Source organism: Melozone crissalis, unplaced genomic scaffold (genome assembly GCF_028551555.1).
Source record: "Melozone crissalis strain CALT ecotype California unplaced genomic scaffold, PUWL_Pcris_2 ptg000012l_1, whole genome shotgun sequence".
Lineage (NCBI taxonomy): Eukaryota > Metazoa > Chordata > Aves > Passeriformes > Passerellidae > Melozone > Melozone crissalis.
The window spans coordinates 2,635,567-2,661,076 of NW_026535790.1; the positions used below are offsets into that span (position 1 = coordinate 2,635,567).

General features: G+C 51.8%; 1 protein-coding gene across 1 annotated transcript; it reads left to right on the plus strand.

Annotated features, from left to right (window-relative positions):
• Positions 1-605: 605 nt before the first annotated feature.
• TRAP1 (TNF receptor associated protein 1) lies at positions 606-24,359 on the plus strand. Its single transcript, XM_054270736.1, has 18 exons — positions 606-689; positions 5,043-5,210; positions 6,316-6,398; positions 6,780-6,920; positions 14,250-14,321; positions 14,973-15,133; positions 15,929-16,038; positions 16,212-16,285; positions 17,597-17,752; positions 18,062-18,182; positions 18,293-18,362; positions 18,509-18,656; positions 19,536-19,721; positions 21,286-21,424; positions 21,886-21,971; positions 22,756-22,901; positions 23,247-23,319; positions 23,589-24,359. Exons 1-18 carry the CDS (start codon positions 608-610, stop codon positions 23,688-23,690), a joined length of 2,118 nt encoding a protein of 705 aa, XP_054126711.1. The 5' UTR covers positions 606-607; the 3' UTR covers positions 23,691-24,359.
• Positions 24,360-25,510: the final 1,151 nt, after the last annotated feature.

Sequence of the window (25,510 nt, forward strand, 5' to 3'; positions counted from 1 at the left end):
CGCAGCCTCTCCTCGGCCCTCAGCCCCTTCTGTGGGGAAACAGGGAGAGAGCCACGGTGCCCTGAGCTCTGCAGGCTGTGACTGCTGGGCTCCTGCCGCAGGCCGTCCCATGGAATGGGCTCACTGTGAGATACCCCGAGGGGGGTCCTACAGGGAGAGCAGGCTGCGTTTGTAACCTGTGTCGGACTCCTTTGCTAACAAGTCCTCAGAAACACGAACGGGATTTGAACAATCACAATAGGAGCGGTTTGGCAATGGTGTCTTGAGCTTGGTGTCTGACCTCTAGGCAGAGTCCTGGAAACGTCCCCGTGAGGGGACCCAGGCGGGGCCCTGAGGGAACAGAGCCCGAGCCGTGAGGGGACAGAGCTCCGGTGTCCCCTGTAGAGCTCGCTCGGGCCGTGAGGGGACCGAACCTCGGTGTCCCCTGTGAAGCTCGCTCGGGCCGTGAGGGGACCCGTGGGGAGCCCTCCCTGAGGGTAGCAGCGCGCGGGCTGAGGGGCCGCCTGACGTCACCAGGCGCGCGTCAAGCGCAGCCCGCGCGCGGGGGATTGGGCGCGCCCCCGCCCCGTGACGTCATCAGGTGGCGCGGCGGGAGGGCAGCGCGGGCATGGCGGCGGCGCGGGGCGGGCGGTGTCTGCTCGCGGCCCTGCGGCTCTCCGGGACCGCGCCCCGGCTGCGCCCGCCCGCAGGTGAGGGGGGGGGACGGGCGGCGTGAGGGGCGCGGGCCCCGCGCTGAGGGGGCGGCCGGACCTCCATGGCTCGGCCCGGACGGCCGCGCCTGCCCGGAGTTGCGCTCGGCCTTGCGCGTCCTCTGGAGGTGCGGAGGGTCCGCGTCCCGCAGGCAGCGCCCGGTCGCTCTCGGCTGCTGCCGCCGCGGGCCCGGCAGCGCGCACAGCGCCCGGCGAGCTGAGCCGAGAGCGCCCAGCGCTCCTTCCCGGGGAGGGGCGAGTTCTCCTGGGGCTGTGCAGGGAATAGCGCGGGCTGGTGCGGGGCAGGGAGCGAGCTCAGGGCCAGCAGCGGCGCCAGGGCCATGTCCTGGCTCATACAGGGTGTACAGCATGCTCAGCTCGTGCGGCACCGTGAGGCTCATGCCCTGGCTTGACAAGGGGTGTGTAATATATCCATGTTTATGTCCTGATCCATACAGCACTCCCAGTTTATCTCCTGGCCTTTCTAGGGTGTGCAGGACATCCAGAGGTACCTGCTGGCTCATACAGGCTGTACAGCACATTCACATCGGGTGTCATGTCCTGGTGCACGTCCCTGCTCACACAGGGAGCACAGCCCAGCACCTTCAGGAGAGCAGGAGGCAGAGAGAGGAGCACCTGTGTGAGAGCAGGAGGCAGAGAGAAGCACCTGCATGAGAGCAGAAGGCAGCAGCAGTGTTGCTCTTCTCTGGCCAGTCACTGCCAGGGATCTTTCCAGATGAGCCTGAAGGGTTTGTGTTTGCCAGGGGTGCACTTGGAGTTTCACCTCAGACAACTGACAGGAGTTAGTGCTAAGAAAACCCAAACCCTGAGACTTCAGTTATGGGATGTTCTCCCTTGTCAAGGCCCTCATGCACTGGAAATGTGCCTGTGAGCTGCCATTAACTGAGGCATGCTGAGCAGTGTCCTGCCTGTCAGCAGCCCGTGCTGTGTTCCCTTATCTTGTTGGCCCCTAAGTGACAGATCTGTGTGTTGTTGCTGTGGTCTGTGGTTTCCCTGCAGGTTATGAAGAGAAAACGTGACAGGGGAAATTGTGTGACAAATAGGGTCACTTTCAGGGTCGGGTTGTCAGGTTTATTGTGTCACAGAGTGCCACTTGGGTGTTTCTGGGCAATCCAGCTCTTCCTCTACAGAAATCCCCAGAGCCTTGTTAGCATCCATGTCTGGAATCAAAGCTGCTGCCTCTGGTGGGCCAGACCCTGCAGCAGAGCTGAGTTCTATCCCTTAAGCTGTCATTCAGCCCTCAGGGGAGAAACAGTGAGCAGAGGCTGTGTGGGGTGGGGATAAGAAGGAGGGGCAGGATTCTGCTTTGGGCTGTCCTGGCTGCAGGCACAGCCCTCCCTCCCCTCACCGGGCAGAGCTGCAGTGTTTGCTTCAATTCAGAGGCTGGAGCTGGTGCAGAGCTTGTTGGGAGCTGTGTTGGTGTGAGTGGGTCAGGCAGGGAATTCTCTTCTCCCCACATTCTCTGGTACGTGGTGCCCAGCTCAGGAGCCCTTTTGTGTGAGGAGATCTCAGCTGGGAGTGTTTAATTGCTGGAGCTTTTTCCTGCACCAGCTTCCCCGGGCTCCTGCTGACCCAAATTCTTCTCTTTTGTTTTGAGCCACAAATGCTTTGTGCAGGGTTTCCCACCATGAATCTCTGCCTGCTGCTGGGCTCTGCTCACTGCAGGGCTTTTCCAGGAGAGGCTGGGCTGTGTTCCTGGGGGATCACTGAGGGGTCTGGATTGAAAGGAGCCCCTGAGGGCTTTGCTGTGAGTGTGTGAGGCAGGTCTGTGGCCGTGGGCACACTGGGATCACCTGGGATCACAGAGAGGTGGAATTTGGGGTGCAGTGGGGGTTTCTCCACCCTCACAGTGCAGTGAGGGGAACAGGAAGGGGTGTGGGCTGTGCTAAAGCTCCACATTTGACTAACTCACTATCAAAAGCCCTGATTTGCCCCAACACATCACAGTGCATATCTGGGGCAAGAGCCATTCCTTCTTTGTCACCTGGGCTTAGGAATTTGTTTCTGAGGCTCATTATGAGTAGCACATCCCCTGTTACCTCAGCAGGTGCTTCTCAATAGCTCTTGTGTGCTGATAATTGTGGTTTTATAGCAACCCAGAACAGCCAGGAGCCTTTTCTGCTCCCTTGCTCCAGGCAAGGACTCTCAAGAGGGAAATGGGCTGAAGGTGCAGCAGTTTGTATTTAATGAGCTGTGTCTCCCTGCCAGGGGACAGGCTGCTAATTAAGGATGATAAAACCAAACATTGCACAAATCTGACAGTAACTTCTGAATTGATGGCTGGTGATTTATTATTGTGCTTTGGAGGTAGGGAGGCAAAAAATGTGAATACATCAACAATTATAAATAGCCAGAAATAAAATTATAAGCAGCTGTGGTTTCTAGAGCTGGTGTTCGTGGGCTGGGGGTGACCTGTGTGGGCTATGGGGTTTTACTGCCTGGACATCTGATGATAGAAGTGAACGTAAGGTTTTAGGCTGCTGCTGCTCTGTGTCTTTTTTGGATCATGGAATCAGAGAAGGAGCAAAATTCTCTTTTATTTCTGCTGTTTGGGAGGTGTGTGTGTATCTGTGTGTGTGCTTACATACAGTGCAGTATCCTACAGCACCCAGCATAAAATGAGTATAAAACAGATATAAACCCTGAGCTGCAGGCCCTTCCCCTCTGGAGCTGAGGGGTTGGACAGGGAGTGCTCTCTGCTCTCCACCTCAGCCAGGGCTGTGTGCCACTTCCCAGGCAGTGCAGGCAGAGGAATGGGAGGTGCAGAAGGTGTCCTGTGATAATGCAGCAGAGCTGTTTGTGACGCAGAGCACAGTAATGTGTGTGGGAGGTGTTCAGATGCATTTAGAACTATTTGTGGGCTCTTTTCTTTAAGGGCAGAATGACTGGGGAGTCATTCAAGCTTCTGGCTGGAGAAGTGGATCTTGATTCAAAGCTTTCTGTGAGGAGGAGGAGGAGGAAGAATGAGGACTGACAGCCTCCTCTGTCAGCTCTTGAGGATGAGGTGCAGGAGACAGAAGTGCTGTTAAAGCTCAGGGGTTCATGTTCACCTGCTCTGGAGCAGGTGAGAGCCCAGCATGATGGTTTGGAGGAGCAAGACCTGTTCTTGATGGCCACACTGACTGTAGGACCTGCTGTGGGGGGCAGGAGGTTTGCAGAGCACTTGTGAAGTGAGCCTGAGCCTGAGGATGAGGGATGTTGGTGAAGAGGCTGCAATGCAGAGTTCACTCGAGGGCTGTGGCAGGGTGGAGGAAGGCTCAGGAGGGACTGAGCTCCCTCAGCTGGCCTGGAGGGCAGGGGATGGCCTTGGGAGCTGTGTCCAGGGAGGTCACAGATGTGCTTTGGGACTCTCACCATACTGATGGGGTTTGGTGTTTGGCTGTTTTTGTCCCCAGTCATCTGAAGGAAGGACCCCTTGAGAATGTCAGCTCTAGGGTTTGCCTCCTTCCCTTGCTGGATGAAACAGCCAACAGGCACAGAGTGAGCTGGAAGGAAAACCTGAGCTTGTCACTGCTTCCAGCCACTTGTGCTGCTTATCCACGTTCTCCTGGCTCTGCCCAGGCTGTCCTGGCCCCTCCTGTACTTCCCAGACCATCCAGCCTGTTGGTGTTCATTGGCCAAGGTGCTGCCTTCCCCAGGGCAGCTGCAGGGTCAGGTCTGCACCCTCTGGGATCCTGCTCTGGCATTCTCCCAGCACTTCAGGAATCACTCCAAGGAACAGGCTTTGGACAGAGGTCTGTGGTGCTGCAATGCTCCTTTTGTGACCAGGTTTGGTTTGATTCATCCCCCAACAGAGAGAAAACTGTTGGGTTCACCTGGGCATAATGAAAGGAGGAGAATTGGGAATCCCTGACCTTAAGGGGGTTGTGCCATTTCCTCACTGGTCTCATTTTCCCCACTGATTTTGGGACTGGTGGCACTGCTGCTGCTGCATGTGCTGCTTGTCCTGGACCCAGCTTTGTTGTGGGGTGTAATCCCTGTGCTTGGACAGTCAAAGGCCAAATATTTATTGCCAATTTATATTTTCACAGGCAGTGATGTGAGAGGAAACAGCAGTGAAAGCTGCAGACTGCCTCTTCCTGGTTAATTCAGTGGGAAAGCTGCTAGCTGTCATCTTCTGGATAAAATCTTAATTCAGAAGAGCCAAAGTAGCAGCTTGTCCTTTTTATGCAGTGAAGGCAGTTCTGGAGGGGAATGGAGGGAGTTGGATGGTGAAGGAGCTGTTCAGACAGTGTAACTCCCATGGGACTACCTAGGTGGGACCTCTGGGGAGTGCTCCTGTTGGTGCTGGACTTGTGATGTGTATTGAAATATCTTCATTTGTGTCTTTAGCAAAAGGAGCAGCATGTCTGCAAAGACAAATTATCCACCGCTGGAACCTCCAGCACCATGTTCCTGCCTCCAGCACTGCTGCTGTCAGGATGTACAGCACACAGACAGCAGAGAGCAAGGAGGAGGAGCCCCTGCACACCATCATCAGCAGCACAGAGAGCGTGAAAGGTGGGCCTGGCACATGTGGGGATGCTCTTGGGGTGCTCCTGGGTCAAGGTGTGGGGCAGGTGAGCCCTGCTCAGCAGTGCTGCTGCCTCTGGAGGAAGTGCAGGTGCTGCTCACCACATCCCTTCCATCTGTGTGGCACCATCACCTCCCAAACCCTGGGGGTGGAGGTCAGCATGGCCTTTACTGAGGAACAGGGACATCAGGACTGCATCCATGGCACAGCCAGGCAGGTGATGGTCAGGTGTGTGTGTGTGTGGAGGCTCCACAGGCACTGGAATTGGCTGAAAAGAATTTTCCGTCCCAGAAGCAAGCTGTGCCTGCCCAGGTCATTGCTGTGGATCATGGAGGTGTGGTGAGAGTCCTGGTGTCAGCCCTTTGGGCAGAATGAATTGCTTTGCACAGCTTCAGGGACAGCTGCTCTAAAGCAGGCTGAGCAGTGAGTTATTCCAGCACAGAAATAACATCTGAACTCTGCCTCTGTGGTTTTCTGGAGGTACTTTTGAGACTGCCAGGATGAAGTCCCTGGTGGGGTTGGTGTGCTGCCCACACTCCAGCTTCATCCCATCCCTGGGGGATGTACATCCTCACCAGCAAGGCATGGCACAGGCAATGTGGCACTTGGGCTTTTCCCTGTGCTTTTACCAGAGTTTTCTAATGCCTTTTGCAGGAAGAAGGAGTTCTCTAATGCCCCTTGCTATTTTTAAAAGGCCAAGGTCTTTCAGCTGAGATGTTTTGTAGTTTTAGTTTTTTCTGAGGAGATTTCTCTCTCTGGGCACAGCTCCCTGCCTGCAGGGGTGGCTGTACAGATTTGTTCATCCAGCCTGGCCTTGGGCACTGCCAGGGATGCAGGGGCAGCCACAGCTGCTCTGGGCACCCTGTGCCAGGGCCTCAGCACCTTCACAGGGAACAATTCCTTCCCAACATCCCTTCTAACCCTGCCCTCTGGCAGTGGGAGCCATTCCCCCTTGTCCTGTCACTTCAGGCCCTTGTCCAAAGTCCCTCTCCAGCTCTCCTGGAGCCCCTTTAGGCCCTGGAATGGGCTATTGGTGCTCCCTGAACTTTCTTTTCTCCAAGCTGAGTAACCCCAACCCTCCCTTTATTCCAGGTGCAGCCTCTAAACATGAGTTCCAGGCTGAAACAAAGAAACTGCTGGACATTGTTGCCTGTTCCCTGTACTCAGAGAAAGAGGTAAGGCACCCTTAATTTGCTGGGACACTTTCTATTGGCAAAGCCCCATCTCTGTCAAGGGATACATCCAAAATGATTGAGCTGGGAGAATAACTTCAGTTCCCAGTGAGTCTTGAGCTTTCATGTCAGGCTTTCTTGAATGATGTTTTCTTAAGACACCTTGGAAATGTCTTTTTGGAAAAGTTTGTAGGGATAGCCAAGTGACTCTGAGCCTTGAGCCTGTGGAGTTTCACACGGAGTTTGGACAAAGTGTGCTCCTGGCAGATGATGGGGAAGCACAGTTTGGGGAGCTGGGATCAGTTTGTGGGAGCCAGTGATCTCCCAGGTGTCTGGGAGGGCTGGGCAGGGCAGGCTGCAGGCTCAGGCTGTGTCTGTGCCCAGGTGTTCATCCGGGAGCTGATCTCCAACGGCAGCGACGCGCTGGAGAAGCTGCGGCACCGCCTGATGGCGGAGGGGAAAGCCTTGCCGGAGCTGGAGATCCACCTGCAGACAGACCCTGCAAAGGGAACCATCACCATCCAGGTAGGGTGTTATTACAGCAACTTGATGAGGTTTTTAGGGTGAGAGAAGGATGAGAATTTTGTTTGATGATCAGAAGGCTGGATTTATTGATATATGATATATAATATATTATAACTATACTAAAAAGAATAAGGAGAGAAGTTGCAGAGGCTGCTAACTTAAGAATAGCATAGAAAAGCTAAAAACAAGAGAGTTCTCTGTCACTGTGTTCTAGAGAGCTTGCCCTGTGATTGGCCTTTAATTGTACACATGGAACATGAACCAATCACAGGTGCATCTTATTGCACTTTACAGCAGCTGATAATCATTGTTTACATTTTCTTTCTGGGGCTTCAGCTTCCCAGAAGATGAACAAGTTTCAAAGAAAGGATTTCTATGAAAAAATGTCTGCGACAGGGTGTCATTCCCTGCTGCTCTCACCACTGCCCTGTGTCCTGTGGGGAGTCACTGGAAGCTGAGCAGCAGCAGCACAGTCCCCAGGCCTGCCCAAATATTCTGTCCTCAGCTCTGGTTCATGAGGGTGTAACCTCAGGATTTGATGAGAAACCAGCAATGCTGTCTGCTCTCCACTTGTAACCATAGGAAAATTTGCTGCTCCTTCTTTCCCTGTTGGGAAGTACCAGTGGCATTTCTCCCTTTTCTCCTTCTTTCCCTGTTGGGAAGTACCAGTGGCTTTTCTCCCTCTACCCCTGCCCAGTGCACTTCCCAGGTTGTGTGAGTTTCTCACTAGTGGCTAAGTTGTGAATCTGGTTTCCTCCTGACCTTTGGGGAGGTTTTCATGCACCTCCTTAGGTCTGAGGTGTTACATGGTTTGCTTGCAGACCTCTCTCTCCCCTCGGTGAAGGGAAATAAATGTAGTGAGAAGAACTTCCCAGTCCTGCCTGTCTCTCTCTCTTCCTGCTCCAGGACAGGCTGAGTCCAGCTCCTGCTGAGGTTCTGCCCTCAGGCACAGTTGGCACTGTGGATTTGGGCAGTAGCCCAGCACTCCCCTGTGCCCAGGTGTTGGTTGTCCCTGCTGGTGACAAAATGCTGATTGGGAGGAGACAGTCTGTAAGAGCAGTCACCTGTGGGCCTCAGTGTGGGGCTGGGCCTTCTCTCTGTACTTTGATCTTGCTGGTGGCTCTTGTCCAGGGTGGGAGGCTGAGCCTCAGTTTTGGTGTTTTCTTGGCAGAGTTCCTAATGTTAAGAAGGCAAACTGGTCATTTTCTTGTGGAGCTGTCAGCCATGAGTGTGGCTGTGGACACTCCTGGGAGAACAGGGGAGGAGGAGGATGAAGCAGGCAGCCCTGAGGGACCATGGCAGGTCCAGGGGAGATGTGGCACAGACAGAGCACACAGGCTGATATTTTTCATGTGGGACAGAAGCAGAGGGGGCTGTTGGAGGCTGCACAGTTATTTTATATTTCTGTTCCTCTGCAGAGCAAGTGCTGCAGTTGCCATGGGGAAGTTGGTGCTTGTCAGTGGGCACCACAGTCACCAAGCAGAGATTCTCAAACTATGGTGCAGGGGCTTTGCTATTCCTGTCACACTGTTGCAGATTTCTGACTCCTGTTAACACCAATTGTTTGAGGAGCCCTCACTTAGCCCCAGGCAGGGGGTCATTCCTGCCTTTCATCTTTCCCTTTTGAGGTTGTAGTGGACACAAAGCATCTGACTCCATCAAGACATTGTTGCCTCTCCTGCCCTGTCCCTGTGGGAGCTCTCCCCTTGTTTGGCAGTTTGGCTGGAGAGCTGCTTGCCCACCTTGCAGGGTGCCTGTGATGCCATCCCAGTCAGATGGGTTAAGGATTGGGATTTTATAACCCCCTGCCTGGCTGCCAGTGCCTCTCTAATGCCATTAAATGAGTCTTAACCAGGAAGCTTTTAACTGCAGCAGTCCTGGGCTGTGGGGAGCAGTGAGAACAACGCTGCTCCAATCTCTTTAATAGCTTTGCCTTCTCCAGAGTGCCAAAAGCTCCTTACCTCCAGTCATGGGGTTATAAATAACTTCTTGAAGAAGCAAACTGCATACAATGATTACTGTGAGCAAACATCATTCAGAACATTTCTCTGCCTTTCAGGAATGCAAAGGTGAAAGAAAGCTTGCTGCAGTGATTGAGGCAGAGATGGATCTTCCCTTTGCCACTGTTTTGTTTTCTGTACCTACCAGGACCCACGAAAAAAGAGGCAGCAGGTCCCTCATAGATGACCTGTGGCAAGGGTCGCCTCTTTTTTATTCCTAGAAGGGTCCCATTGTCTCACTCTGACCCCTGGATCCTTCTCAGATCTTCATGGTGCTCTGTGCCTTTGGGTCTGCTGAATCTCTCCCCTTCTCTTCCAAGCCCTGTAGCATCTCTTTGCATCTCATTGAGCTGAGAGCAGGCAGGTCTGTAAGGTGTGATGGCCATTACAGGCACATTCCTGGGGGGTTGTGTAGATCTGGTGTAGGACTGCTCTCATCTCTGTTCAGTGACTGCAGCTCTCCTTGTTCCCTGCCAGGACTGAATTCCAGCACAAGCACAGCAAGACTCAGAATTCTGGTGGATGTCCTCATGCAGGAATATTCCACCTAAGCATTGCAGTGTGGTAGCTGCTAAGAGGGATGTGTTACTGAATTCCACCACCTCCCTTCCTTCACCAAAGTCCTGTTGTTTTAGCAAATTCCACCATTTCCTCCATCCCTTTGCAAACTGCCTCATGTTTCTAGGACAGCTCCATCTGTAGCAGCCACAGCCTGCAAGGTCAGAGTGGTTAAGAAAATCCATTTGAAAATGTGAGGGGTGTGTTTCCAGTGAGAACAGCTCTGCAGAGCTCTGCAGCTCCACATGCTGAGGCTTTAGCAATGTGATTTTGGACCCTTTGAGGTGGGAACAGAGAGCCTCTTACAGACCCCAAGGCTCTGTGAGCACAGAGCTCACCTTCAGCACCTGCATGAGGTGACAGGGAGGTGACAGGCACTTGGTGGTGTTGGAGCTGTGCAGTTCTGCTGTGCTGGTGGTGATGTGTGAGCTCAGGGCTGCAGCCCTGCTCCTTGCTGAGGCTTAATTTAGGGCTAGGACAGTTTAGAGGAAATGGTTTGAAGTGTTTACAGAGCTGATGGCTGCTTCTGCTGGGGGAGGGAGTGTGCTTGCTGTTCCAGCATGGGGAGCAGCCAGGGCTTGGGCTGCTCTGTTCCCTTTGTTGGGCTTTCATCTCTCTGGTGCTGTCATCCAAAATCAGTCTCTGTGAAACCACAAAATCACCAGTTTGCTGTGTTGGGAGGAGTTAAAATGACTGCAAACACCACTCCTCCCTGCAACAGCTCCCTGTACCGCTGAGATCTCTCCTACCTCACAAACAGCCTGGAACAGGGGCTGGGCTCCAGTCAGGATTGGGCTGTTTGGGCTGTAGCAGGTCAGTGCAGGTGCATCCTTGTGTCCCACAAAGCTGGGGACAGGTGGGAGCAGGTCCCCCTCCCCTGTGGGACCAGGCTGCAGCAGAGGGGAACCTGCACTGCAGCATCTGTGCCACTTGGGCCTGGGGAAGCAGGTGGAGGTAGAGGGGTAAATCTGGCTCTACTTTAGCAAGTCTTAGGTGCAATTAAACCTACAGAAACGTGCCACAGATTGCAGGGGTGGGCTACAGCTTCCAGTGGTTGCATCATCTTTAACAAATCAGCCCAGGACCCAGAAGTATAAACACATCTCAAATAACCCGTGGCCCAAGGAAGGAAGTGCACAATTCTTTAGTTCTCTTCACGGCAGAATCAGAGCAAATCCTGAATAAAACTGGGAAATTCCAAGTGGATGAAAGGCAGTACTTTCCTGGACAGTGGGTATTTAGACCTGGGTGGGTGGAGGCTGAGCCTGTGGTTTTGCAAAGGAAAGCTCAGGCTCTCTGCTTTGGACACCTTCCATGTACTAGGCCAAGATTACCTCGTGTTCACAGGCATCTGTTTTATTCTGGCTTTTCATCTGCTGGGTGCTGCTGCTGCAGATGCTTTAATGATTCTAAACCAGAATGTTGCTCTAGTGCAGCTGCTGTCCTGGTCTTGTGAATTTGAAGTCTTTAATCAAGGTATTTAAATAACAATGGGCACATTTGCTAATCAGACATTTTGGGATTTTATTACCTTATCAACTGGTGAAAGCAGCATGTCTTTATAATATACTCAGTGTTCTTCTGATGCCCCATTGAGGTTTTACACTGAAATAAATGTTTCAAGTGTTTGTCTTGCAACAAAGCAAAGTGAAAGACACAATAGTTCAGCCAGGTACCTCCAACCTGGAGCATTCCTTGCAATGCACTCATGGCAGAGGCAGCAGTTAATGGCTGCTTAAGGGGTTATTAGGTGTAAGGAAGCTCTGCAAAACTTTAAATTGGGCTCAGGTAATGAGCAAAGCTAAACTAATCTTACACACCAGGTCTCTGCAAACATCCAGCACCCCCACCACAGGATTAGAACACAGGGCACAAAGGTGCAGGGCAGCAGCAGCTTTGGGACCTTGGAGCTTTCCACACATAAAAAGGTGCTAAAAACTAAATTCAGCTGATGTTTCTTTGGGGTAAATGTTACTGAGTTTAGTTCAACACTTGTGGCCACCAGCCCTTCATAGTCTGAAGGTCTGCAGCCTCTTTGTTGTCTTTTATAAGGGATGGTTTGGGGAGGATTTTTACTGTGCACCCTGAGAAATAGCAGAGGAGAAATTCACCCAGGTGAGGAGGTGGTGGTTCTGAGGGGTTGCAGCAGGTGTTCTGTAATTAACAGTCAGCTAATGAAGGGCCAGTGCACTGAACTCTGTGTCTTGGTCTCTCCAAGCTGTAGAGAAACACCTGGCACATGGAACTCTGAGCATATCCCTCACATTTGTAATTTGAGAAGCCCCAGGTACAATTTGCTTTGTGCTGTTCCAGATAGCTCTCCTGTGGCTGTGGTCAGCCTGGTAAAGCTTTTCTTGCAGGCTGCAGGGAGGGCTAGAACTGTGTGCAGGGGAAGGATAGTTGTAATGCTGTGGGTGGAGCAAAGGCTGATGGTGGTGGGCAGGAGTTTGGTGGTGGGTAGAAGGTTGGGTGATGCCATGGTGGTTCCTGGTGGAGATGCCCAGCAGCCAAGCAGCAGCTGATGCAGCACAGAGCAGTGTGAGAAGGGCAGCAGAAATTCCACCAGCTGCTTCCTTGGATTTCATGGAGCTGGAGCTGCCAGAACTTGTGTGGGCCAGGTTCAGTTGCCTCCCATGACTGCAGAGTTCCTGCTCTGCCGAGCTCAGCTCCCATCTCTCTTCTGCTGCTGCTTTATTCCCATTCCCCTGAGCAGCTCCATGTGGTGAAGGGAGCTAAAGGACAGCTGCAGAAAATGTGGACATGGCAAGGGTGGGTTCAGTCTTCATCCTAATGATGGTGGGTGTCTTCATCCTAATCCACCCAGGTGTTTTCCTGCAGTAGGGAATGTCTGCTTTGCCAGGCTCTTCACTTTCTGCTCTCCCTGTCAGCATCCTGGCTGTTTCAGCTCTGCTTTCTTTGTTCATGAGATTCACCCTCATCAAAGCAGTCTCCAGGAATTGTCATTAAGCATTCTGCAGTAAGTTTGGCAGGGCATTAGGGATTCAATAGCCAATAAATTAATGGGGTAAGGATGTATTTTTTTTTTTTTAACGCACTGGAATTTGGGAATGACATGCTGTGCTATAAATAGAAGTGGATCAGAGTTCTGTTCAGGGTCTGGCATGAAGAAAAACTGAACCAGATGCTGAAAGCTGTTCTTTCTGGCTTTTTCTTCCCTGGGGGAAGGGACCATGTCAGATTCCTGAGATTTTGCCATACTGCTGTTTGTTTTCCTTGGCTTTTGATCTCTCACTGTTCAGATGGTACTGGGCATCATCCCTGTTCTCAGCCAGGACTGGCCTGACTGGATTTAACCAAGGGAAAGGAATTGCTGTGCCCTGCCTTGTGGGGGCAGGAAAATGTCTTACCCACATGGCACCTCACAGGCTGAACAGTTCAATCCTTCAGTGCAGTTAAACACTGCATGAAGAAATCCATACTGCCATTAACTGACTTTGGTGGAAACAAGCTCAGTAAATGCTCCATGGGTGGCAGAGGTGACTCTGGCTCCTCACCTCTGAGCCACCTAGCAGCTCCCAGCTCTGTTGCAGCTGATGTTGCTGACCCTGCACACCAAATCCCACCCCTGGTAAGGCACTGGGGGTGTGTGAGCCCACTCTGGATGTGCCAGCTGCTGTCAGCTGTGATAACCATGCTCACAGGTTAGAGCTGAATCCCTCATGGGAATGAGAACCACATCTCACTTGGCTACTTCTGACCTCAGTGAGTGTCTCAGAGAACATGTAACTGTGGGTTCTTGGGATGCTTGTGTTGGGTAGAGAAGCTGCTGGGATTTGAGAAGGGGAATGACACTTTTTTCTTGGGAGTGGTATCCTGGAGGGCAGTAAGCTGCCCTTTGCTCCTGTGGAAAATGTGTGTGGAGCAAGTCTGAAAACACACTGGACAACAGAAAGGGAAAGATTTTTTGTGAGAGGGTGGCCATCTCTAGCTGGGATTTGCTGCTACCTTTGTTGCCTTGGTCTGTCATGCAAATTGAAGTTTGCAGCCAGGTTTGAGACTTACTGCAGCCTTGTCTGGGTGGTGCTGCTGCAGGCTCTGCTGCCTGACATGTGTGAGCTGCAGGGAGATGTTTATCTGCATACAGCAGTGCAATTCTGGAATAACCTGGGGGTGACAAGGACCTTGGGCAGAGCATCACAAAGTGTAGCTGGTGCATTGTATTTTGGCTGCTGTTCCCATGGTAATGTCTGCTGGACATTGGCAGCTTCATACTCACACCATGGAGCACAGGGCTTGCAGACAAGGGTCTGCAGTACCTGAGAGTTGAGGGATTTGCTGCTCTGCTGCCCATTCCCAGTGTTCCACATCTGCAGATTGCAAACAAGCTGCTTCTCTCTGCTCCTCAGCTCCCCCTCAGAGCAGTTCAGGAATGGAGGGTGTCTCTGTGCAGGACATCTGGCACTGTGGGGCCATGCCTGGGTTCACATCTTTTTCCTGCACTGCCATCCTGTGCTTTTTAGAGGATGTAGAATCCAGCCTGTCCTGGCATGGTTTTGTCTTTCCTTGAGAAATGGCCAGAGTCTCTGAGCTTTCTGGGGGTTTGTGGGGAGCTGTGGCTGCCCCTGGGGCTCTGTGCCCTCTGTGTTCCTGGCCATGGGCAGATGGAGTCACAGCTGGAAGTCTGCTGTTGGATTTACTACTCAGAGGGGAAGGAGAGAGTGGGAATTGGAGGCAGAAGTTGCTTGGGTGCTGTTTGCTGGAGCAATGGTTCTCTGCTGGTATTTCAGCTGCAATTGCTGTTTCTTTTCAGGACACAGGGATTGGCATGACCCAGGAAGAGCTGATTTCTAACCTTGGTACCATTGCTCGGTCAGGCTCAAAGGTAACTTGGGATGAGGACCCTTCCCCCTCCCTTAGAAAACTCTTCTCCAGGTACAACCACTTTTGTTCTCCCAGTAATTTTTCATTCTGTTTTGTCCCTTGGCCCTGAGCCCAGCTGTGAAATTACACCCCTTTTGGGAGGTGAAACCTGCCTGTGGAGCCTCCTGGCTCTCAGTGGTGCCTGCTGTGCTGTGGGAGGCCCAGGGAGCCCAGGCAGTGCTGATGGGCCCTGTGTGTGGCACTGCTGCACCCACTGCCCTCCCTCCAAACACCCTCCAGCCCAGCCATCCCTACAGAGGGGCACTCACCCATTGGCATTTGCTCCCTGTCCAGGGGAGCAGCAGCTCTGTCCCCACAGCAAGGTGTTGTACATGTGTACCTGATTTTTGTTTTCATCTCTGGAGACACCATTTTAAGGTTTCCTGCTCCTGATTCACTGAGCTCTTGCTTGTTTTCCTTTTACTGCTCCCCTTCTCCAGAGGTGCAGTCCCTGTGAGAAACCCTTTTCCTTGGGAACCTTCCTCAGAGCATGGGGTGAGGGTGCTGGCCTGCCAGGCTGCAGTGCCTGAGGAGCCCAGCTGGGCATTGATCACAACCTCCAGCAATGCCTGAAGTCACTCTGTGCTGATTTGTGTCTCCTTTGTTCCTGCAGGCTTTTCTGGAAGCTCTGCAGAGCCAGGCTGAAGCCAGCAGTAAAATCATTGGCCAGTTTGGAGTGGGTTTCTATTCAGCCTTCATGGTGGCTGATAAAGTGGAGGTGTTCTCACAGTCAGCAGAGCCAGGCAGCCCAGGCTACCACTGGTCATCTGATGGGTGAGGCTGCAGAGAGGGGTGGGCAGCATGGGGGGCTGTGTGCAGACCAGGCATGGCCTGACAGCTCTGCAAGGACAGGGCTTGTGTGTTCTCTCAGCACCTGGCTGAGTGCTTTAGGTCCTGCTCTAGTTACACACAGTAACAAAGCATGGCCAAATGTGCCAGAGTGGGAGCTGCAAGGGCAGGGTCGGTTTGTCAGAGCAGCCATGCTGTGGGCAGAGTGCCTGCCTGTCCTGTTCATCCCTGCTGCAGGGAATCAGCTCAGGGGGCCACACAACAGGGACAACTGAACCTCCTTGCTCTGATCATCCTCTGAGGTTTGGCTTGGGGCACCCACAGAGAGCAGAGCTTGTGCAGCACTGGGGGCTGCAGGCACATCTCCCTGTGGGTCACAGCTGTGTGCTCATCCTTTGCTTTTGGCTTGAAGTTGCAAACATCTGTGATGGCAAAGCTGTGGGCTGCTGGACGTGTTGAAATTGGAGCTTCTGAGGGTGACAAGCGCAGCATCCCCTTAAAATTTCCTCAGAATAAAGAATTTACTACATTCTTTAAATTCTTGAGAAAACTGAGCCACAAGAATGCTTTGGGTTTTCAGTAGCTGGTGTCTTTGCAGAGCAGTGTGTCCTGGGACTGGGGTCTCTGGGTTTTTGGGGTTTCTCAGAGGCACAGTGAGCATTTTTTGCCTTTTCCTCTCAGCCATGAAGTGCTGTGTGTGCTCTCAGTTGAACAATTTCTCTGTGCTATCATGAGTGTACCTGAGGCACAAACTGACACAGTGTTTGTTTCTAATCCTAGTTCAGGCATGTTTGAGATTGCAGAAGCATCTGGGGTCAGAGCTGGGACTAAGATTATCATACACCTCAAAGAAGACTGCAAAGAGTTTGCAAATGAAGACAGAGTCAAGGGTGAGTAGAGGAGGGCAATGCTGTTACCCCTGGGGTCTTTTGGGGCTCTCAGATGGAGGTGAATTTACAGGTTTTTTCCTCTTCTGCACCTCCTCTCACCTGCTGTTCCTAAGGTAATTCCTGCTGTGTTGTTTCCACAAAGGTGACCCTTCTGTGTCTTCTTTCCATTCCAGAGGTGGTGACAAAATACAGCAACTTCATCAGCTTCCCCCTGTACCTCAATGGGAGAAGAATTAACACATTACAGGTGAGGTGGAGGCCACAGGCAGGGCACTCATGGAGATGAACCTCTGTAATGCTCTTCTGGAGACTGGAAACAGCACAAAGCTGTCCTTGGAATCAGGGGAGGATTGTCCAGGGTATCACAGATCTTAAAGTGATCAGTTAATTAGAACAAAAGGAGACAATCCAACTGCAACAGCTTCTTTGCATTTATTATGGGAAAGTCTTGGAGATCAGCAAGATCTGTATCTTCCCTTGTCCTAAATTATTATTTCAGTGCTTTATGATGCTTATTCTGTTCAAGCCATGTGATGTGTTAGTGCTGATGGGATTGCTCATATTGCTGGTGTGCTGACACCTCTCACTGCAGTTCTTTCTGTCCTTTACATGGAATAGCCACTGCCAGAGAGTGGTTGTGGTTTTTCAGCAGCTCACAGGGAGTGGTTGGGGTTTTTCAGCAGCTCACAGCCTGACTTATTCCCAGCTCCTAGCTTGATGCTGGCATTTTCTGACCACTGGCATTGTACTGCAGCCAGATCCATTTCACTTAGATGTTCTTGGCCCAATTGCAGGCATCACTTGGGAGAAATTAATTATCTTTAAAACAGAAATCTATGAATCATTTTCCTCCAGCATGTCCTCTTCTGATTGTGTAAAGCTTTCTCACCTAAGAGAGCAGGTAGAGAGCGTTTGTGTGGCTTTTTTGTTTCCTGGAATGTGGCACTGACTGCACAGACTTTCAAGACTGTATTTAAACATTTTTCCACATGAATTTCTCTAAGGTTCTGTAATTGGTGTTATTAGTCACTGATTATTTATTTGGATTCCTGCATAATAGTGTTTCTGTTCCAAAGGCTTTCTAGCTGTGCCCCTTAAATTACAAAACCAGAAATAGCTTTTAGACAGCTGTTTGCTCTCTCTGCCTGACAATCAATAGAACAGACTCCCTGGAGAAGAGCAGTAGTAGAGCAAGGGGTGAAATGCCCTTAACAGAGACATGGACTTTTATCTTCTTATCAGAAAGTCTGTTTTCCCTTGGGTTACAGCAACAGCTTGAGTCTCATTATGCTCCCATTTCATGCCTTTTCTTCATCCAGGATCTTGGCTTTGTGCTTTTCCACACATCAGCATCAGTTCACTGCAAACACAGCCACAGTTGGTTCCCTGGTGGGGTTTCTCCTCAATGAGCCTGAGAATGCTCACAGCATGGAGCTGGGGTTTCTGTGGTCCAGCTGGGATAACTGTTAGCTACAAGTGAGCCCCTGAGAATGCAGCACTTTCCCTAACACAGCTGCTGTAGAACACCTTAACTCCTGTTCTGCCTGCCCCTGCACAGGCCCTGTGGATGCTGGAGCCCAAGGACATTGGTGAGTGGCAGCACGAGGAGTTTTACCGCTTCATAGCGCAGGCCTACGACAAACCCCGCTACGTCCTGCACTACAAAACCGACGCTCCCCTCAACATCCGCAGCATCTTCTACGTGCCCGAGCAAGTATGTGTGCTGTCCTGGAACTGGGGCATCTGCCCTGCTGCTCTGAGAGGGGAGAAGGGCAGAGATCCCTAGGGAAGGGAGGCAAACGTGGCTGCAGGGTGGGGTATCTCTGCAGTGGGCTGGTGCTGCAGGGTAGTTGGGTTACTGAGCCATGAGAGGAGTGGTGGGATGGCTTGGGTGCGTCCCTAGGGAAGAGAGCCAAGATTTCAGCTCTCATTGGGTTCAGCATTGTGGGGAATACCACAGTGTGATGTGGGCACCCTGCACAGTGTGCTGCACTGGTGTTACCTCCTGTCTCTTTTCCTGCAGAAGCCATCCATGTTTGACATCAGCAGGGAAATGGGCTCCAGCGTTGCCCTCTACAGCCGCAAAATCCTCATCCAAACCAAAGCTGCAGACATCCTGCCCAAGTGGCTGCGCTTCCTTAGAGGTGTGTGTGCAACCAGGAATGGCACATTATGGACAATGGCTTCCACAGGGATGAGGCAGGGGCTGCCCTCCTGAGCCTGGCACTTGTTCAAGGGTTGCTTTGTGTTCCAGGTGTTGTGGACAGTGAGGATATACCCCTGAATCTCAGCAGGGAGCTTCTGCAGGAGAGTGCCCTGATCAGGTAAGCAAGAGTATCTCTGGACTGAGATACAAGGAGGAGGGAAAGGGGACAGTGGACTCACTACAGCCCTGCACAGAGAGATGTTCACCTAAAATGTCTTGTCTGGCTCTAGCAGGTGTCTTTAAAAAGGCTTGTTCCTCCTGCAGGAAGCTCCGTGATGTTTTGCAGAAGAGGTTGATCAAGTTTTTCATTGACCAGAGCAAGAAGGACCCTGAGAAATATGCCAAATTCTTTGAGGAGTATGGGATGTTCATGAGAGAGGGGATTGTCACGATAGCAGAGCAGGATGTCAAGGTACCATGAGTCTTGAAACACTGAAGGCTGATGGGAAAGATTACCATGAGCTGGGATGAGGGAGACTGCTACTTCCCATGGAGCCTGCATGCCCATAACTTGTGTTCCTGGGTCTGCCAAGACCTGTGGATTCTCTAGTGCCTAAACTTGCACTCTTTCTGGCTGGTGCTGCTTCCCATTTATTTTAAGACTCCTCTGTACCCACACTGTTGTCAGCCCTTGTCACAGACACATTTTATGAAAAATCCTTTCCTTAGGATTTTTTCTCCTGAGAAGCTGAGAGGCCTCAGGAACAAAATGTAAACATTGATTATCTGCTGCTGTGGAATGCAACAGGTGCATCTGTGATTGGTCTCATGTGGTTGTTTCTAATTAATGGCCAATCACAGTGAGCTGGCTCGGACTCTCTGTCTGAGACACAAGATTTTGTTATCATTCATTCCTTCCTTTTCTATTCTTAGCTAGCCTTCTGGTTAAATCCTTTCTTCTATTCTTTTAGTATAGTTTTAATATAATATATATCATAAAATAATAAATCAAGCCTTCTGAAACATGGAGTCAGATCCTCGTCCCTTTCCTAGGATGAGACCCCTGTGAACACAGTCACAAGCCCTCTCTGGTGCAATGTCACCTACAACAGGCAATAAAGATGGGCCTTCCCCTCTTGTTGCCTAATTCCCATTTCCAGGAGAGCTTGACCTACATCCTCCCTAGATCACTTTTCTGCCTCTTTAATATCTGGAGCAGGAAAGGAGCGATTCAGAATGCCCTGAGCCATTTTGTAGGGCTGCCCAGAGGCACAGGAATCCTTGGGACTGGGAGGGGTCGGGTGGAGCTCAGTGACCCAGAGCCTGCTCTCACAGGAGCACGTTTCTGCAGGAGGACATAGCTAAGCTGCTGCGTTTCGAGTCATCAGCCCTGCCCGCGGGGCAGCTGACCAGCCTGAGCGAGTACGGCTCGCGCATGAAGGCCGGCAGCAGGAACATCTACTACCTGTGTGCCCCCAACCGGCACCTGGCCGAGCACTCGCCCTACTTCGAGGCCATGAAGAAGAAGGACATGGAGGTGGGTGAGCAGTGGTGCCACATGTTGCAGTGTGATGTCATACCTTGCCTCAGTTTCCCGGTCCTTCCCCAGGTGCCAATCACCATTCCTTCAGTGCTGTCTGTCAATCCAGCATTCCAGAAGGGCATCGAGTGATTGGCAGAGTTCAAAAGATGGCTTTCAGCCCTGGGGACATTGGGCCATCCAGGTGTCATTTGTCCCCTGAGACTCCCCGCCCTTACCTGGTTGGTGGGATCCCTACCCCTTCCCTCCCCCTCTCCCTGGGGTTAAAAGACACAGCAACCACAGGCTTAGGGAGTTCTGTTGGAGCTGTTGCTGGATTCAGAGGCCTGTGGGCCAGAATAAAGCTCTGGATCCAAACCCTCCAGCAGAACCCAACTCCTTTCCTTCACCTTGCCTTAAGCTTCTCAGCCAGAGGTAAACCTGAGCTCCTGCATGCGTGGACTTGTCCCAAGTGCCCAGCTGCAACATCCAGCTTAGCCAAAGGTGTCTCTGTGGTGCAACCACCACAGCTGCCGCCTTTGGTCAAGCAGCAAGGGCCAGATGAGCCCAGGCAGTTCCATCCGGCTCTATTGGTATTAATTCCAACAGCCACAGGTGGGGAAACACCCTGAGCTGCTGCAGCAGTGGTCAGGGCTGGCTCTCAGGGCTGAGCAGGGCACTGAGGCCTGTGATGGAGCCCTGCCAGCCCAGTGCCTTTGCCTGGCCCCCTCTGCTCTGTGGCATGAGGCCAGAAGGAACCTGTCACACGGTTAAACAAACAAAACCATTCACCTGTTAGGAGTGTCAAAGGAGGGCCATGGGAGTGGTGAAGGGCATGGAGGAGAAGCCATATGAGGAGTGGCTGAGGGTACTTGGTCTGTTCTGCTGGAGGAAAGGAGACTGAGGGCAGACCTCACTGTGGTCTTCAACATCCTCACAAGGGCCAGCAGAGGGGCAGGTGTCAATCTCTTCACTCTCATGACCCAAGGGAATGGCTGGAGCTCAGCTGGGAGGTTTAAGTTTGGTATCAGGAGAGTTTTCACCCAGAGATGTTAGACACTGGGACAGGCTCCCCAGGGAAGTGCTCACAGCACCAAGCCTGTCTGAGTTCAAGAAGCATTTGGACAATGCTCTCAGACACAGGGATTGCTGGGGTGTGCTGCACAGGGACAAGAGTTGGGACAATGATCCTGATGGGTCCCCTACAACTCAGCATATTCTGTGATTTAGTACTTGTACAGACACTTGGTTCTTATATCTGTTTCCTACCTTTGCTGGACCCCAGAACAGGAGGCTGGGAGCTGCTGTGCAGGGCTGGAATTGTGTTAGAGTTGTCCTCTGTGGGCTGGAGTCAGTGCTGGTTCTCACTTTCCCTGGACTTGCTCAGCTGCAGACCTGCCACCCATGGTAACAAATCCCTCCAAGGGTTTGCTTTCATGTCAGGCCCTGAATGACAGTCACTGTGGGGTTGAACCTGTGAGTTTCCCGTGTGATGTTCCTGCTGGTTGGTACAGAGCTGCCTTGGGAAGGAGGGAATGCTGTTACATCCCAAACAACGTGTTGTGTCCCTTTGTTGGCGCAGGTGCTGTTCTGCTATGAGCAGTTTGATGAGCTGACACTCCTGCACCTCCGGGAGTTTGACAAGAAGAAGCTGATCTCTGTGGAGACAGACATTGTTGTTGATCACTATAAGGAGGAGAAGTTTGAGGAGAGCTGCCCAGGTACCGTGAGGCTCCCCTGTCCCCTCCTGCTGCACACTGCCCTGAGCAAGCAGTGAGGGGACACCTTCCTCCCCTGCTCCTGCAGCTCCTGAGCAAGAGCCTTCCACCCTCCCATTCTCATGGTCTGAGGCAGCTCAGAGTTTTTGCAGATTGGTTTCATCTCACATGATCAAAGTTCAATGGAATGTTATGTGTAGAGTTGCCTTGATTTTATTTCAACCCCATGCATATATCTGGTGCCCAGACAGAGGCAGGTAGCCCCTGGCAAGGCATGAGGCTGCCCTCTCCAGGTATGGCACAGTCTGGGATGAGGATGTGTAGGTGTGTGCTGAGTGGTGCTGCACTCCCATTCCCACAAGAGAAATGATAAATGAAAGTGTGAAATGGAAGAGTGGAAACTCAGCTCATTGTCCATTGCACAGTATAGATGCACACTCAGATGTGCCCTCTTTCCCTGGCAGCTGGAGAACGTCTGACAGAGAAGGAGGCTGAGGATCTGATGGCCTGGATGAGGAATGCCTTGGGCTCTCGAGTCACTGGGGTGAAGGTGGGTATTCTGTGTCTGCTAACTGAGTACAGGAGATAGACAGAGGTAATGATCTAGGGCAAAAGGACAATAGGTGGTTGGGGATGTGCTGCCACAGATTTTTCTTTGGACCCTGTGGGAAGACATTCTTCTCTGTGCCTCCTCTGTGTAAGTGTGTGGATGCTGGCATTTATCATTGGCTGGTCAGGGTGGCAGCAGAAGAAGCACATCTCAGTGTGTGTTGAGCAAAGCCCATATTGCAGTCAATGCTCAGGTTACCAGAACAGGCTGGTGACTTTTCTTGCTTGTGGACTAGAAAGGTGTATTGGCAAGGAATGCTTTGGGTCCAGCTGCAGCCACTGCCTGTGGACTATGGGGCCATTTGAGCCCCCATCTTTCCTGCTGGTTTAGGCAGCTCCTGTGGGATGGGAATGAATCATGTGGAGGCTTGGTGTAGACCTGTGCTGAGGAGACTCAAGTCCTCAGACTTTCCCCACACATCCAGGCTTTCCACATTGATAAGAGTCTTTTGGAAGTCTCATTTTGCAATGTCTCATTGTTCTGCTGAAGTGCTGAGTTGAGGACATCAAGGGTTTGTCATCCTACGCTTCTGCTTGATTTGTGAAAGCTTTTCGGAGTGTTTGCTTGAATGGTAGCTGCCTGTTGAGGGCTGCCAATTTTACTGCAGGCTCTATCATTTGGGGCAAGGCAGGATTGGGATCTTGCAAGCCTTGGGTGACCTTTTTCCATTCTGGAGGTGCACTGTCCATGGCAGCCCTGACAGCTGTTGTGCCATGCCATGCAGGTGACCACGCGGCTGGACACGCACCCTGCCATGATCACCGTGCTGGAGATGGGCGCTGCCCGCCACTTCCTGCGCATGCAGCAGCTGGCCAAGACCCAGGAGGAGCGAGCCCAGCTCCTGCAGCCCACCCTGGAGATCAACACAGGGTAAGGGACAGCACCAGCACCAGGCCTGGGGCACAGCAGCCTCTCAGACGTGGAGGCAGAGAGGAGGCAGTGTAAGGCTGCCAATTAGCAGAGTCCTCCCCATTAAGTGCAGTCAGTGCCACAGAGCCTTAATCTGTGAGGCTGCTTGGCCCCACACACACACTGTGCAGCCCTCTGGGGACCATGGGGGTTGTAGGGACAGATAGGAGAGAAGAGAGAAGCCCCCAGAACAGAAGCAAGGAAGTTGACTTTGGTGACCCACTGTGACTTAGCTGCTCATTCTGGAAGTAAATTTCTCACTGTGTCCTAAATCAGCAAGTTTCAGTGTTGATCTCTCTGTTACAGGCATGCTCTGATTAAGAAGCTCAGCGAGCTGAAGGACAGTCAGCCTGATCTGGCCCAGATGTTGCTTGACCAGGTGAGAGCCAGATCTTCTCCAGAAGCAGCACCATCCCTCCCAGAACCAGCTTGCAGACCAGGCATGGCAGGGAACAGGGTGACCCATTACAGCGGGCAGGAGTCACAGCCTTCTGTGGCCCCTGGTATTTCTGGGACTTGTAGTCCATGTTTTCCTAGCAGGTGCCCTAGAAGACATTCTTGGTTTCAGCATGCAGGTCCTGGGAGGGACATTCCCTCCCTCAGGCAGGTTGCTTTGGTGCTTATTCAGTGCTTTCTTCTCTTTTTCAGATTTATGAGAATGCCATGATTGCAGCAGGACTGAATGAGGATCCCAGGCCAATGGTGAACCGGCTGAACGAGCTCCTCACCAGAATCCTGGAGAAGAACTGAGCCCCAAGGACTGAAGGGTGAACTCTGTGCTGATCTTGCCTCAGGCACTGTCCAGCACAGGTTCATGGGCAGAGGGCAGGGACAGTGCTGGGGACATCCAGCCCTCCCTGCACGGGGAGGAGCCACCTGTAATTATCAGATCATCAGCTTGTTCAAAGTGCAGTGCTCTTAGTGGGGACAAAATCCAGTCGTTGTTGCTTAAATAATGTGCCCAAAATTTCTGACATGAGCCTGAAGAGCCTCATTTCATACTGTTACTAAAAATGGCCTTTCTCAAAACAGATGTTGGCAGCAAGATCCCCAGTTAGGTCTGTGAATACACCCCCCTATCCACAAAATCCCTGCTCACCTTTGTGCTCTGAACAAGCACTGGAAAAATCAATTAATTAGTTAAGAAACCTACAGGTCTGACCAGGCAGGAGCAGTTTGCTGGCATGGAGACAGCTTGCTGCCTTTGGCAGACACAGATACTGTTGGTGGAACATGGCAGTGCAATCCCATGGCAGAAAAGATCACTGAGCTGCTGGCTAAGTGAGTTCATCCTGGTCTTGTGCAAAAAGGGAAGTAACTGGGAGGCAGCTTTCTACTGTGTGGCTTTCTGGAGAGTCTGGGATAAACTGCACACCTAGCTGATCTGTATTTATGATAAATAAACACTTATTTTCCAGACATCTCCCCCACTTCACTCTCGTCTTTATTTTGTTGGTCTTTAAGTCTTCCAGCTGGTGATATTGGTTTCTTTGTCTCTCTTTGGATGCTGTTTGGTTCTTCAGGGCATCAAGCACTGGACATGGTGGCTGTGAAATCAAGAGGGTGTAGAGGGAAAGCAGGAGAAGCTGTAGCTGTGAACCCTGTTAGTTTTGTCTCTGAAAATGGGCTCTAGCCCTTGGTTTGAATCAGGCAGCAGTGGCTGTTCAGACAGAAATGGCATGCTGGATTCCTTCTGTGTCTGCTTTACACCATGCAAATGCTTTATAAGGATCCTTTCCCCTGCTCAGTGGGGCTCTGAGCAGCCCTGCTATTTGTTTAGCTTATCTTTAAATTGCCAGATTAAGATGCTGGGACTGGGTTTGGTTAACTCTTTGGGTGCTGTGCTGGACAGGACAACCTCCAGCTCTTTAAGCTACAGGAAGCCTGGCTGAGCACAGAGGAGTGAAACATTCCTGCTGCTTGGGGGACCATTTGGGAAGTTTTATTAACATCACCTAACATTTCATTTTTATTCAGATGCAGAAGAGGAAAAAATATTGACAGTTTAGAGGGTGCTGAGACAATCAAGGTGCCACCTTCTCCATCCTACAACTGGTGATAAATCCTGTCAGGAACACTGTGGCCAGCAGGACCAGGGCAGTGACTGTCCCCATGGGCATTGCTGGGGCACCTCCAGTCCTGAGGGCAGTCCTGGCCCCCTCCCAGCAAGAAAGACACTGAAGGGCTGCAGCATGTTTACAGAAGGGAATAGAACTGGGGAAGAGGCTGGAGCACCAGGAGCAGCTGGGGGAGCTCAGCCTGGAGAAAAGGAGGTTCAGGGGGAACCTTCTGGCTCTGCACAACTCCCCTGACAGGAGGGGACAGCCAGGTGGGAGTCAGGTTCTGCTCCCAGGGAACAGGGACAGGATGAGAGGAAACAGCCTCAAGTTATGCCAAGACAGGTTCAGATCAGACATTGGGAACAATTCTTCACTGGAAAGGTGGTCAGGCACTGGCACAGCTGCCTGGGGCAGTGGTGGAGTCTCCATCCCTGGAGAGATCAAAAGCCATGTGGATGTGGTACCTGGGACATGGGCCAGTGCTACATTAATGGCTGGACTTGAGGATCT

Bases quoted from the DNA above. Each gene is read 5' to 3' on its own strand.
- TRAP1 (XM_054270736.1), top strand. From the start codon at position 608: ATGGCGGCGGCGCGGGGCGGGCGGTGTCTGCTCGCGGCCCTGCGGCTC. The intron at 14,322-14,972 runs GTAACTTGGGAT...TTGTTCCTGCAG, and splicing joins TTGCTCGGTCAGGCTCAAAG to GCTTTTCTGGAAGCTCTGCA. The intron at 22,902-23,246 runs GTAAGGGACAGC...TCTCTGTTACAG, and splicing joins ACCCTGGAGATCAACACAGG to GCATGCTCTGATTAAGAAGC.